General features: G+C 57.7%; 1 protein-coding gene across 2 annotated transcripts; it reads right to left on the bottom strand.

Moving 5' to 3' along the window:
* Positions 1-295: 295 nt before the first annotated feature.
* On the bottom strand, positions 296-9867 carry LOC117881535 (SLIT and NTRK-like protein 1). 2 transcript variants are annotated; one of them, XM_034778912.1, is made up of 2 exons: positions 9720-9867; positions 296-1757 (listed from the first exon to the last, which is right to left on the bottom strand). In XM_034778912.1, exons 1-2 carry the CDS (start codon positions 9736-9738, stop codon positions 511-513), a joined length of 1266 nt encoding a protein of 421 aa, XP_034634803.1. In that variant the 5' UTR covers positions 9739-9867; the 3' UTR covers positions 296-510. The 2 variants fall into 2 exon arrangements, with proteins under 2 accessions (XP_034634803.1, XP_034634802.1); XM_034778911.1 differs by lacking the exon at positions 9720-9867 and adding an exon at positions 4059-5224.
* Positions 9868-13741: the final 3874 nt, after the last annotated feature.

The following is a 13741-nucleotide window of genomic DNA, read 5'->3' as shown; positions in this document are numbered from 1 at the left end:
CCAACCCCCTGGGCAGGAGGAGGGGCGCCGCGCCGCGCCTGAGAGGGTCGGATAGTTTTCCAGGGCATTCAGGGAGCAGCACGAAGCCCTGCTAAGGACGGCTGGCCCTGAGCGCCAGTCGTGGGCGGCCGCGGGAGCCTATGATGGGGTGGTGAGACTCAGGCTCTGCATTTGGGACAGACGGCGTTATACACTCCTGCCTGGTGGGAGTGTGTGGGAAGACTGGACCGTGACAGGCCAAGGGGGTGGGAATTCGGAAGGCAGCACGTCCCGCTCTGCAATGAGCCAGCCGAAGTCATTTCCAGACATTTATACCTCACGTACAATCGCTCTCGCTCCAGTCCAATGGATCGACATGACAACGGTCGTTTGAGTGACAAGCTCAATTCACTGCCCTCCAGCCGCATCCCGCACTAGCTCCCACCCTCTCCCACCCCCGGGAGCGCGCTGGGTGTCAGCAAGGGCAGGGTACGGCCCCAGGTTCCCGGGACACCCCTCACGGGCCAAGCCTCAGTGCAGGTCAATGGTCTCGTACTCCTGCTGGTCGGAGTCCTCCAACTCAATGGCAGGCACCAGGTTGTAATAATCCACCGCCTGGCCCATGTAGAGCTTCTCTCGGTCCACCGAGTCCTTCAGCACGTCCGTCACGCTCACTGTCTCTGCTTCCGGGTCGCTGCCCGCCAGCTCCTCTGCCGCCGGTGCCCCCGCGGGACCCGTCTCCTGGCTGAGGCTCCCTTGGTTGACCAGCACAAAGGAATCGTCCAAGGCCCCCAGCTTGATTTCCACCTCTTCGTAGAGGTCCCTGTTGCTCCCCAGCAGGGCGGTGGAGGGCTTCAGCAGGACCTGGTTCCTCAGCAGCGTGTTCTTCTCGCTCTCGGCGGGGGCAGTGGGCGGCTCACACTGGATGTAGCGGTGCGGCTCTGCCAGCCCCTTGGCACCGTTCCTCTCCACTGTGGCCAGGTGGCACTCCGGCCTGCGGCTGAGGGCGTAGCCCGTCTTTCTCTTCTGCCTGCAAAAGCACCAGGCGACCAGGGCTAAAACGACCACCAGGGGCAAGCAGATGAACAGGGCGGTCAAGCTGTGGGCCCGGCAGAGCTCCTGCTTACGGATGTCTCGGATGTCCATGCTGCGGTAACGCTCTGGGGTGCTGCACACCACGACAGGGCCCTGCATGTCCCCGCTGGGTGGCTCTGGGGGATACTTCTCCAGGTCACCAAGCAAGGCGCAGGTGCAATCCCAGCTATTGTTGGCTAGGCCGAGCCTGGTGAGAGAGGGCTTAAAGACACTGGCGGGAAGGGAGGCCAAGTCATTGAAGCCAAGGTGAATCTCTTGGATTTGGGTGGAAGCTCTCAGGAAGGATTTGGGCAGCTTGCGAAGCTTGTTGCTGTCCAAACGAAGGACCCTCAATTGCGGGGCATCTTCTAGGAAACTTTCTGGAAGCTTTTCCAACTGATTGTGATCCAAGTGCAAGATCTCCAGCCTGCCGGGCGCACCGGGCGCATTGACAATGTCCACCACGCCGCAGTGCGAGAGGTATAGCTCTCTCAGGCCTGTTACTCCACCAAAGAGGCTCCAGTCCAGGGAGCCAATTTCAGCCCCGGTGAAGTTCAAACAGCATGTCTGGCGGGCCGGAGCTGCCTGAAAATCCGAGAAGGCCACGGTGGTACTGCAGTTGCAGGCGTCCTCCACAGTTCCTAGAGCAAGTTGCGTGGCGAGCAACAGCCCAGCCCAGAGGATGAATGCCCACAGCTCGCGACCTAAAGCAAAGAGGAGGGGAAAATAAAGGTTTGTAACTAACTCACATTTCTTGTACAGCAAACACCAATCGCTGAGTAAGCTGCAGTTCGATCCGTTTAATGCCGGGGTGGCCAACCTGCGGCTCCGGAGCCACATGCGGCTCTTCAGAAGTTAACATGCGGCTCCTTGTCTAGGCACCGACTCCGGGGCTGGAGCTACAGGAGCCAACTTTCCAGTGTGCAGGGGGGTGCTCACTGCTCAACCCCTGGCTCTGCCACAGGCCCTGCCCCCACTCCATCCCTTCCCGCCCCCTCCCGTGAGCCTGCCGTGCCCTCGCTCCACCCCCCCCAAAGCCTCCTGCACGCCACGGAACAGCTGATGGGGAGGTGCAAGGAGGAAGGGGGAGGCACTGATCGGCGGGGCTGCCGGTGGATGGGAGGTGCTGGGAGAAGCTGAAGAGGGGCTGCTGACATATTACTGTGGCTCTTTGGCAATGTACGTTGGTAATTTCTGGCTCCTTCTCAGGCTCAGGTTGGCCACCCCTGCGTTTAATGGGTCAATTTAACTATTGGGGAATAGTTTCTCTCTTCAAAAACTTTCCAAACTTTATCTGTACAAGGGTCACTTCACCCAGCCCTGAAAAGTAGCTGTCTCTGGGGTGGAACCCCACAGCGTACAGTCATTCTGCAAAGCGACTTAAGCTAGGCGGTGAAAAAGAATCCTACCCTAACTGAAATACAGGGAAACAGCCTGCAGGTACCCAGATGAGAACTTAGCAAAGGCCGGCCCTGCTGCTCTTCTGAAACCTGCCATGGGATCTTTAACAACAATGAATGTTCAGAGCCGCCGTTGTATGTGTCGTGGGAAAGATGGCACCCCCCAGCAGCAGCACACCGCCCCCCTACTGGCAATGCATGTTTAGCCACCATCGCTACTTATAGGTAATTCGAGGGATTGTGCCACCTTTAGCATCTCACATTAAAACATCCTGCAGCAGGGGAGAGGAAAGGGTTGGGGTGACCCCCCCCATCCTTCTTTTGAGCCCTAAATATCTGTGACCCACTAGCATCTCCCAGTTGCATCTGGCATGAAAGGGGGGAAGAGGTGAGGGGAGGGACTTTCCTTTTTCAGCCACTAACTAAATTCACCCACCCGCTCTAGCCCCTTCCCGAGAATGAACCCGCCTGCCCCCCGCACGCTGCGGCCATCGAGGACTTCCCTCTGACTGAGCACGAGACCCGGGCTGATTCTGGCAGGCAGCTGATGTCAAGCTTCTAATACAGTGTCTGAAGCAAGCCAGCCCTGGCGCAAACAAACACGGGCAGGAGCCCTGCCTCTGAGCTGGCCAGATCCTGCTGCTCTGCGAAGGGTTACCTGCACCAGGTAATCAGCTCGGCGCTCAGGAGGACCCTGATTACACCTGCTCCAGAGGAGAGCAGTTCCCCAGGCAACGGCTGGGCAAATGTCAGCTCTCGTACTGAAAAGGGGCGTGTGTTGGTCAAACCACCAAGGCGGCGTGTGGGAATCACCCGCCCTAGGGCACAGAGATTGACTGGATACCCACGACCCTGCAATACTTGGCCAACGAGTGATCCAGATTCCTAGGACCAGGGGCGTCGGCGGCGTCTATGCTGCACCGACAGGACCATGGACTCAAAGGGCTCATCCACACACACAGTAAATAGCAGAAAGATGCCAGGCTGAGTTAGTTCCTGCTGGGAGAGAAACCTTTGGTTTCAAGGAGTCCAGGGATTTCAGACTTGATGCCCTCCACTATCCTCGCCAGAGCCCCAGCTATCTGCCTGTTCCTCTTATGGCAGCCGCATAACCTCCTTCCCACGCCTATGGCCTTTCTTTCAGGTGGTTGGAGGCATCTCTCTAGGATACTTCCATACAGCACAGCCACTTCTCTGAAGGACAGCCAGCCAGGTTACTTCCCCACGCAGCCTACAGGGGGGAAATCCTGCTCCCCTTCCTTTGGTGCAGAGGGCCTTCACTACAGTGGAATCGGTGTGATCCTGCTGCACAGAGCCCGGGGCACAATATGGGGAACTGCACAGAGGGGTCTTCACCCCAAGAGTGTCCTGGATTGGGGCTCCCTGCACCCCAGCACGCAGGAGCGAGGGCGTAGGGGCAGGGATCTGGAACAGGTGAGCTCTCCTCCGGAGGTGACGTCACACTGTCTGCGTGTGCAACAACAGGACCAGAGAAATTAACAAAGCTCGTCTAACAAAAGTCCACCCAGGACTCCAGTCTGACAGGTCGGACCCCAGTGACCCGGAGAAGAGCTCTGGGTAAGCTCGAAAGCTTCTCTCTCTTACCAGGCAGCTGGTCCCTTGAAAGATATGACCTCATCCCTCTTGAATCTCCAATATCCTGGGACAGACAACACTGCAAACAGGTCTGACTCTACCTTCTCTTCCACCCCACGGCCTGTTAGGACCGTGTATAGCTATCCCAGAATGCCCTGCTATGGACAAACTGCCAACTCAGTGGGCAGACCTTTGTACTGATGGGCCATGGCAGTGCAGCGGGGGTAGGGGGTGTTGAAATCTACATGCCAGGCTTTATGCAGGACGAATCAATTCAGTGGAAATTTACTGGCAGGACAAGCTATGCAGGCGTGGCTGCAGGGTAAGAAAAAGTCAGCCCCACCGGTCTCTGCCGGAGAGTGGGTTCGATCCACCCAGGAGGCGGCTGTATGCAGGGCTTGGAGTTAGATGGGCGCTGCTTGGTTCCCCTTGTCTGGAGTAATCAGCGACACCTAGTGGGTCCTCTGGTGCATTGCGACGGCTGTGGGGCGAGGGAGGCCCGTGCCCTGGCCTCTTTCCCCATTTAAGGGTCAGACGTTTACTGAGGAAGCATTCAGGGGGCTTGGGTGACTCAGGATTCCACCTCCAGCTCCAATCCTGCCCCGATACCAGCCTGGGTACCTCCTGGCGACTGGTCAGCAGCTTGGGCAGAACAGGTTGGTGGGTGTTAGTCCAGAGTCCAGGAGCCTGAACTCCCCCCTCGGGTCAGGGTCGAGGGTGTGTGTGGAAAGCTCGTCCTGTCGTTACCCATGTCCTGGGGAGAAGCAGGGTCTTCAGTTCCCTGGGCTGTCAGGCTGGGCTCCGGGGGAGCACGTGCCGAGGGAGGCGTCCAAATGCTTTACAATGCCCGAGATGCAGGAAAGGTTCAGGAGCCGAACCGCTGGAGGGCGAGGAGGGAGCTCCTTGGGAATCAAAGCCCCAGGCACTGGGACCTGTGGTGCATCCGCTCATTCCCTGGAGCCATCAGCACAGCTGGGGCCAGGGTGTCAGTCCGAGGGCTGGAGACAAAGACCAGCCACAGCTGCGGTGCTGAAGTAACCCGAGCCCCAAGTCACGGTCGCTGTTTCCTCTCTCCCGGCTCTCTCTCCGCCAGGAATGGTCCTCAGCAGTGGGGTTACCAGAGACCCCACTACGTCACCCCCAAATCCATGACTCCCTAGGCTGGTGGGACGGTGATTCTACCGGGCGGTCCTCGTTCCGCACTTGCCTCTCCTCCCCCACCCCCACCCTGCAGTCATCTCTCACCCCTTCTTTCTCTCCTTCCGCTCCCAGCGCTTCCCTTCTCCCCTTGCCCCTTCCTCAGTTCTCATGCCCTCCCCCTTGACTCTCTGCCATGAGTCCATGACGCCTCCTTATGGCAAGGCTCAGAGGGCCTGGCAGCCCCAAGGCACAACAGGTGGAGGGAATTTTGAGGGCAGGTCCACGCAGAATGTCTCTGATACACACCCTGGCCTGTGTCTTCAGGCCCTCAGCAGAGGTGCTGCCCATACAAGCTAGCGTTCAAATGAGGACCTGGGGATTTCCCCCAGGCTGCCCCTCGTGCTTAGGAGGAGCTCCCTGGAAACATCTGCAAAACAAACTCATTCTCCCCCAGCTCTCCATTGCCATGATGCCTACGGACGACAGCTAATTCGCTGGTGTGCGGGGAGCCCTGCCTGTCACACGGGCCAATGTTTCCTTTGTTCACCTGTTCCCCACCTGATGGCTCTTGGCTTACATTGTAAGCTCTCTGGGGCAGGGGCCGCCCCTTTGCTCTGCATCTGTACAGCGCCTAGCACCATGGGGTCCCAGTCCTAGGTGCTACGGTAACATGCATAGGAATAATACTGTATGCTGGAGACATTACAGGGCCCCGGGCTCCGTTCCCTGCCATTGTGCGGGACAGGAAACGGCAGCACTTTGGCCCGTGTTCCGGTTACCGTCAGTTGGTCTGAGCAGGGCTGGAACAATGAACAATCCCTGCTTATCAGCCACACCATCCCCAGCGGAACTCCTGCTCAGCCCGACACTCCCTGGGCCCTTCCTGGCCACTGCCCGTGACGTCGGCTTTACCTCCCCGCCCTGCTCTCCTTAAAGGCCCAGGCCTGGTTTTTAACCAAGAGCCTCTTACAGCTTAAACCCTGAGCAGGCCTGTTCTGGAAGCCGGGGTGACGAGGGCTCGGTCGTTCGATGTGGAAAAACGGGGCTCTGGTCCCAGCTGTGGGAAGGACTCTTGTGAGGGGGTCTCACGAGGGACCGTGTGTTGCTCAGCTAGTTAAGAGGCAGTGTGCACGGGGTGTGTGCGTTTGCGTGTGCGCCTGGGGGGGTGGATGGCTCAGGGGACCAGGATGGGATGCAGAGACCTTCACCTCCAACTCCAGTCCAGTCTGAGGCTGGGGGACATGGCATTTAGGCCGGGGGTCCCGGGGGTCTTTCACCACTAGGTGGCTTGTTCCAATCCAGCACAGGCCAATTGGCAATAACACCCCCTACCCATCGCTGGTAGCCCCAGCAAAAGGCCAAGGAGAGCGACTGACGCTGTCACGGCTGGAGGGAGCCCACTTGCCGATGCCCTGGCTGTACCTGGCCACGGATACCCCGAGACCCCCGGGCTGCCAGCGGAGCACCTTTCACCGACAGGAAATTCACACTGAAAGCAGCCGTGGGGATGGGCTCCAAAAGGGGACCCTGAGCTGCCTTCCTGGTGTTTTCCCCGCCCTGTCCTGCCCCTAAGAGAACCAGGCCCCATGGCCCAGCGCTGCTCTCTTCCTCTCTGGGCTGGATCTCGCAGGCTGTGACACAAATCTGTCAAAACTGAGGCTCTCCCAGGAAATGTGGGGCCCAGGGCAGCCTGTTAGCAGCTTTTCAAGGCGAGGCGCTTTCCCGGGAGGGGAGGGGAGAGCCAGCGGCAGCGCTGGAAGCCCTCTCAGCCACAAGGCATGTCCCTTTCATTGCACTGGCTTTCTGTTTGCTATAGTGACACTGTTGTGCTTTGGCCAGGCCTGTCCCCTGGCAACGGCCCAGGGCCGAGCACTGTGGACTGGTCACCCAGCCCAGCCGACAGAGCTAAGCCTGGCCCCTGGGATGCCAACTGCGCACCGGCCCTGCCTCGAAACATTTGTTTTCTGTGACTGTCCCAAACACGCGCTCTGTGCAGCTGGGACCTGGCAATGGCAGAGGCTGGTGCTGTTGCTTTCCAAGCAGTTACCGCCAACAAACTTCAGCCTTAACTCGCATCCCCCCATCTCCAGTTCACTCAAGGGAGACTGCGTTACACGGCGGGGGAGATGTTTCCCCCCTATGAATCGCTCGGCTGAGGCCTCCAAACTCGTTTCACTGGTGATACAAAGCAGACCTCCTGAAGGAAGGCTTTAGAACGCACCGGATACCGCAGGTGAATGGACGGGAGAAAGGTGCTTGTTCCTGAGGGTCTGGTCAGACCATCTGGGCAGCCCTCACCCGATCTTCTGTGACGCCGAGCGGCAGCTCAGCCTGGTTAGCAGCTTTCACCGAGGCCCCGCACCTAGTTTTGGTTCCTCTCTGAGCCCTGCTCATGAGAAGCCTGGAACTGCTATCCCCTCTCCTAGAGCCCAGGGACACCCCTGCCAATTCAACTCTCCCCCCATGCGTGGCACACGCACCCAGCAGGGTCCTGGATAGAAGCAGCTACAAGCAGCTCGCTGACACAGCAGGAGAGAGTCCAGCAGCAACGGGGTATCCAGCCCGAGTGCAGCTGGACCCCAGCTCATGGTGATCAGCACAACTCCTGCTCTGTTCACAGTCCCTTCTGTCTCTGTAGGCCCCGTGTGGGGCTGTGTGCCACCACTCCCCAGCACAGCCAGCCAGAGCAGGGGGAGTGGAGCCGGCTCCTGGTACCTTCCCTCCTGCCTCTGAAGCACCAACTGGAACTCCCACTCGCTCTGTGCAACTGCAGAACCGGCCCGTTCCCCTTGGCTGGTTACAGCATGCTGCGCTGCTGCTCCTCTCGGATCCCGGGGGGCCTGGGCGCTGAGCTGAGGAAAGCACTTCTTGCACTTACTTTTCACTGCATCCCCTTCCCCCCCAGGCGCGCACCCATTGTTACAGGGGCTCTAGAGAAGACGTGGATCCTGGGTTCACACCAGTGTAGGTGACAGCAGCGTTTGCCCGACTCGTGCATGGGTACACATGGAAAATCGTTAAGGCGGTCACCCGGTTAGCGTCCGATTTCACAGACTCTGGGCAAGATTTTCAACAGTGACTAGGCCAGGGGTTCAGAGCCGGCCTTAGGGAAAACGGTGCCCCTGGCTCTTGGGCTCCCCTGCCTGTCACCCCCGGCCCCTGCTGGCTCCCTGGGCTCCCCCATCGCCCCCAGGCTCTGCTGCTACCCCCGCTCATTGCCTCGAACTTCTTTCTGTGGCCTCGGAGCCCAGGCCTGCCCTATTTCTTGCCTCTTGACCACAGTGCCGTAAGGCCAGCCCAAACCTGTCGCCAGCATGACCCTGTTGTAATTCATTATTTCCTCCCGAGACCCCAGACACCATGGAGGGCGCCATTTTGTAGAGCAGAATGGTCTCCTCCGTGCACTGTGGTCTCACATGGATGGTGCGTGCGAGGTCACAAAATGGCGTCCTCCATACATGAGGGGCCGCCGCCACCCCATCTGCTGGTGGCACACTTTGGGAACTGCTGGACTCGTGATTTGGGCAGTCTAACTTGCAATTTCTTTGGAAGGGGCCAGTTTTTCACAGGGGCTGCTCAGCGCTTCCTGAGAAATAGGCCCCCTGAGGGGTTTCAGCTTGGGTCCCCAAAATCACTAGCCCCTTTGGAAAATCTGGGCCTCTGACAGCTCCATTCTTGCAGCCCGAAAGTCCCACATCCCTTTTCAGCAAGGATGCACTTTGCACGTCGCCAGCACCTTCCACCCAAGGGTCTCGAGGCACTTGACAAACATTCGCGAATTTAGCTTCAAATCCGCCTGTGACGTAGGAAATGAACAGACTTCCCACGTTGCTGGAGACTTGCTCCAAGTTACAAAATGAGTCAGCGGCAGAAGTGGGAGTGGGGCTTCATTTGCAAGGAAAGAGGTGCCGGGGGCTCAAGCAATTTTTTGTTTTTTTACATTCATAACTGATGCAGCAAGTCCAGGGGCTCTGAACCGCCAGGCGTGGAAGTGCCGGGCTAGGAACCCCCAGGCCCAGAGGTGCTGGGCCCTGGCACAAATTAAACCCTGCTGACGATCAGGAACGATTTTTTCCCATCTCCTCCCTAGCAGCAAACTACCCCCCGCTGGCCTGGGGCACTGAAGTCGGTATTGACGCCGGAGGAAGGGCGCCCCCTATTGAGACACCAGCCCAAACGCTGGGGCACCCGAGTGCCCAAGGGGGCCGTGCTGGGACGCAGGTGGTGCTCGGCTTGGGCAGGGGGCGCGGAGCGGACTCCCGGCCAGGGTGGCACGGGGGAGAGGGGGCTCCGCGCCGGGCTGCTGGAGGGACCCGGTGGCCCCTGCGAATGGAGCCCGGGGAACGCAGGCCCCTGCCCCGGGAGAGCCAGCCAAGCCCCAGCGCACCCGCTCCCCGGCAGCCTGGCCCGAGCCAGTCCGCGCCCGCGGAGCCCCAGGCGGCGCGCAGTTCCCAGGCAGCCGGGGGAGATGGGGCTGGAGGGAGGCGGACCCCGGTCCCGGGACAGAGCCCCCGGGCGGCCCTCACTCACCTCCCGCGGCGGGTCCCATCCTCCCGCGGGGGCTCTCCGGGGAGCCGAGCGGCGGGGCCCCGTCTCAGGTGTCCATGCCGGGCTGCGCTCCGCGCTCGCTCGGGCCGGCCCTCCCGGGGTGTGGCTCCGCCTCGGCTCGGGCCGCCTGCGGAACAGAGGCAAGTAACTCCCCGCCCTCCGGGATTTCCCCGTCCCGTGCCCCAGAGCTAGCCCCCTTCTCCTTCCCAGCCTCCCCTTCTCCCATCTAGCCTCCCCATATCCCCCCCCTCAGTCCCCAGCACCCCCAGGATGCAGTCTTCCTCTGGTTCCCCAGCCCCCTCCCTAATCCACAGCTCCACCACCCTCCTTTTTCAACCCCCCCATATCCTGCACCCTTTTTTCTTCCCAGCCCCCAGCATTCTCCTCTTCCACCCCCCCCCCGGAATGCCTCAACTTCAGCCTCCAGCCCCCCAACTCTCCAGCCTCTCTCCCGCCAGCCCCCAGGGCCCTGCTAGGCACCTGGCTGAAGTCCCCCACCCCCTGTGGATGGTGGGAAGCAGCTGTGTGTGTTTCTGTGGGTCTGTTTCCCCTTCAGTGGAAACCCGCCTGGAGACACCAGCCCAGGCAACGCGCACAACTCGGTGACTGAGAGTGTGTGTAAAAACAGGAGCCCTGGAGAGAATCTGCCCCGGGGAGGCTAATTAACCCCCGGGCCCCACTGCCGTCTCTGTGTACACTGGTGTTCCTGTGCAAAGGGCCGTAACTAGGAACGATTAGGGTGGAATTGAGCAGGGGAACACTTACGCTGGGGCTTTGGGGTGTGGCAATAGCGGCCCTGTGGGAGGGCCTGGCTGGGACCCCATCACTTGGGATGGACCAACTGGATGGAGCACTTGTAATTGGGCTGTAGGGCCAGGAGGAGCTCCGAGGGGGGTTATCCATCTCTAGTTCCCTCCATTCCTGATTCTGGGAAATGCAGGGGGGCAGGATCGGACTGGCTGCTGACCCAAGGGGTGTCCTTCTGTCTGTGGCTGTGATCTTGCAAACACCCACTTGCTTAACTTGGTGCACACGAGTATTTCTGTTGAGTTCAGTGGGACTAAGGCCTGAGTGGTATTTAGGTGCTGAGTGAAGAGAGTTAGGCCTTGTGAGGATCTGGGCCTAACTCCTGTGGGTAAAGTTAAAAGTGAATGTAAACGCTTGCCGGAGCGGGGCCAAATAGCTCAAAGATTCTTCCTCCCGTTGTGTCTCTTGTGAATGTTCTTTTCCCCAGTACAAGCGAAAGCCCAGGGGCACTTGGAACCGGAGAGGTAAAAGAGCCCCAGGCTGAGGAAACAAAGCAGAACAATAAGGAAAATTATTAATACGTAATACTGAGGCTTGGGAACTAACATCTTTGAAACATCGGCCATGCTAACGAATAAATCCTTGCTCCAGCAAGTCATAAAATGTTGATTCCCACCATGACTCTGGGTGGAGGCAGATAAAAATGACCATACAGCTAGGTAAACTGAGGCTCGGGGTGCCCCAGCGCCCTCAACGTTAAACCATCCTTTAAACCTGTGCAAAGCTTGTGCATCAAATCAGTAGCGTTTGACACCCACTTTGCACATACGTAAGTGACTGTGCAAGACTGGAGGGAATCAGATCTCGGTTGACTAGCCGGGGAGTGAGTGTGTGATGGAGCCCCTATAATACTGGTGTGGGTCTGATTGTACTCACAGGCCTTGTCTGTACTTGAAAACACTGCCGCTGTCGCTACACCTTCAAAATCCAGCTAGTGTAGCCACAGTTATACCAGCACAAAGGAGCTTTTGTCGGCACCGCTCATCCCAGTTTGAAATCGGACGAAAGCAGGTTTTTGCCAGTATAACTGCGTCTACATGAGGGCTTTTGCCGGCCCAGCTACATCATAAAAACGATGGGACCCCAACCAGCACCGCATGCCGGCAAAACTTTTAAGTGTAGACCTGCCCTAGCGTGAGATCTGTGTCTGAGCATGCTCAGTGCAAACTAAACGTTTCCAGAAGCCTGAGGAGACTTGGGGTGAGCTGAATGCTTCTACAGCTACTAATAAATGTATTCGGCCTTTTCTCCAACCCCTCTGCCTCCTGAGCTCCTCGTAAGCCTGCCAGAGATCACAGAACATGCCTGGAATAAATGGTGCCGTAAGATGTGCTGAGAGGTTGTTTCAGAGTAGCAGCCGTGTTAGTCTGTATCCGCAAAAAGAACAGGAGGACTTGTGGCACCTTAGAGACTAACACATTTATTAGAGCATAAGCTTTCGTGGGCTACAGCCCACTTCTTCGGATGGCTCATCATTTAAGACAAAGGTAGGTAGGGGCCAATATTTTAAAGGATTTATTTCTTTGCTTTTCTCACCTGACGTATGTGAGGTACCCCTGCAAGTTGTAATAGTATTTAGCGCTTACGCTGGTTTGTTCGTCTTTTGAGCTTTTTACGATTAAAGGAATGTGACCAACTTAAAAAGGTGCAGTACCTGGAGATTTTGTTCTGTGTGCGCAGTGGGGCCATGGTCCATGGCTTCCCCCTCACTGCTGTTACAAGTGACAGCTAAGATCACTATAACTGAAAGAGGTGGTGGGGGGGGGGCAGAATCTCTCAGTTTTCCAGTGTGTTAGCTTTGTACATTGCCCTGGTGTTGGGTCTAATCAGTTTCACGGTTTCCTTTGCAGAGGCAGGTGGTTTGTCAGTTTCCCGTCTTGTCTGCATGGTTCTTTCTCACAGCAGTGAGGGAGAGAAAAACACTTTTGAAAAACAGGAAAATGTGGTTGTCAAGCCACAGAAATTGGCAGGGAGACCCCGGTCTCAAAACGGCTTTTAACTCATGTTTGAAAAGTGACTAGGTTTCATTACTGTAAGGAGTCCACTGGAGTACACCCCGCCTGCCTTTCCAGTGTTACTTCTCTTCCCGTTGCCTGAATGACCCTGTGCCTGTCCCCACGAGACTCTGCCGACACACCCGGAGCGATCCCCTCGTGAGCTCAGGTGGGTCAGCAGCGAGAGCTGAGGGTAGCAGATGAGCAACGGGCCTCGTGAAAAGGCAGCCAGGCTCTGTCTGCAGCAGGCAGCAAACAAAACAAACTCCATAGCAACAAAAGGCCGAGCATGCCTGACTGGGGATTTCAGAGCGGGTGAAACAGAAACAGACACAGTTCCTTGTTGGGTGTGATGCAGGGAACGAGTGTTTGAAGGTTACAGGAAGAGGGTGCAGAGAGGAAGGGTGGTGCATTAGGTAGGGCGCTAGTGTGGGAAACCTGGTTTCAAGTCTCTGCTCTGCTACAGTCTCCCTGTGTGACCCAGGGCATGTCCCCTAGTCTCTGTTCTCCATCTGTACAACGAGGTCATAGCCCTGCCCTCCCTCCCAGCGGTCTTGCGAGGGTAAGAACACTACATTGTGAGGGGCTCAGATATTATGGAGAAGGGGACCAGACAAGGACTGCAGATGGACGGCTTTTGCTATGCAATACTCAGTGCTGGAAGCAGAGAGGCCTTCCCCACAGCCCTGCAAACGTGGTCTAGTGGTCAGAGCCTGGCTGGGACTCCAGACCCTGGGTATTTCTAGAGTTTAAGGCTAGAAGGGACCATTCAGATCATCCCGCCTGACCTCCTTGACAACACAGAGCTTAGAGCCTCGCCCAGCGATCCCGGCAGCGCGCGCACGCGACGTGCGGTTGAGCTATCGCGGATCTTTTAGAACAATATCTGGGCCCGATTTAAAGAATTAAAATGACAGAGACTCCTCCCCACCCTGAGGTCAGCTGTTCTGATGGCTAATTCCCATCACTGTTAGAAATCAGGCCTTATTTCTAGTCTGAATTTGTCTAGCTTCAGCTTCAGCTTCCAGCCACCGGATCTCGTTCTGCCTTTTCCTGCTAGGTTAAAGGGCCCTCGGCTGTCTCAGAAATCTCCTCCCCTCTGAGGTACTTGTAGACCATGAGTAAGTCCCCTCTTAATTTTTTGGGGATTAGATTGAGTTTCTTCAGACCCCCATTGGAAGGCAGGTTTTCCAGACCTCAGAT

Source organism: Trachemys scripta, chromosome 8 (assembly GCF_013100865.1).
Source record: "Trachemys scripta elegans isolate TJP31775 chromosome 8, CAS_Tse_1.0, whole genome shotgun sequence".
Classification (NCBI taxonomy): Eukaryota; Metazoa; Chordata; order Testudines; family Emydidae; genus Trachemys; species Trachemys scripta.
Note: the sequence above shows the minus strand (reverse complement) of the source record. Positions and strands in the feature narration are given on the sequence as shown.

Coding starts and splice junctions, on each gene's coding strand:
- LOC117881535 (XM_034778911.1), bottom strand. CDS start 4,092: ATGAGGTCATATCTTTCAAGGGACCAGCTGCCTG. Junction 1,758..4,058: donor TTCAAGGGACCAGCTGCCTG/GTAAGAGAGAGA, acceptor TCTTTGCTTTAG/GTCGCGAGCTGTGGGCATTC.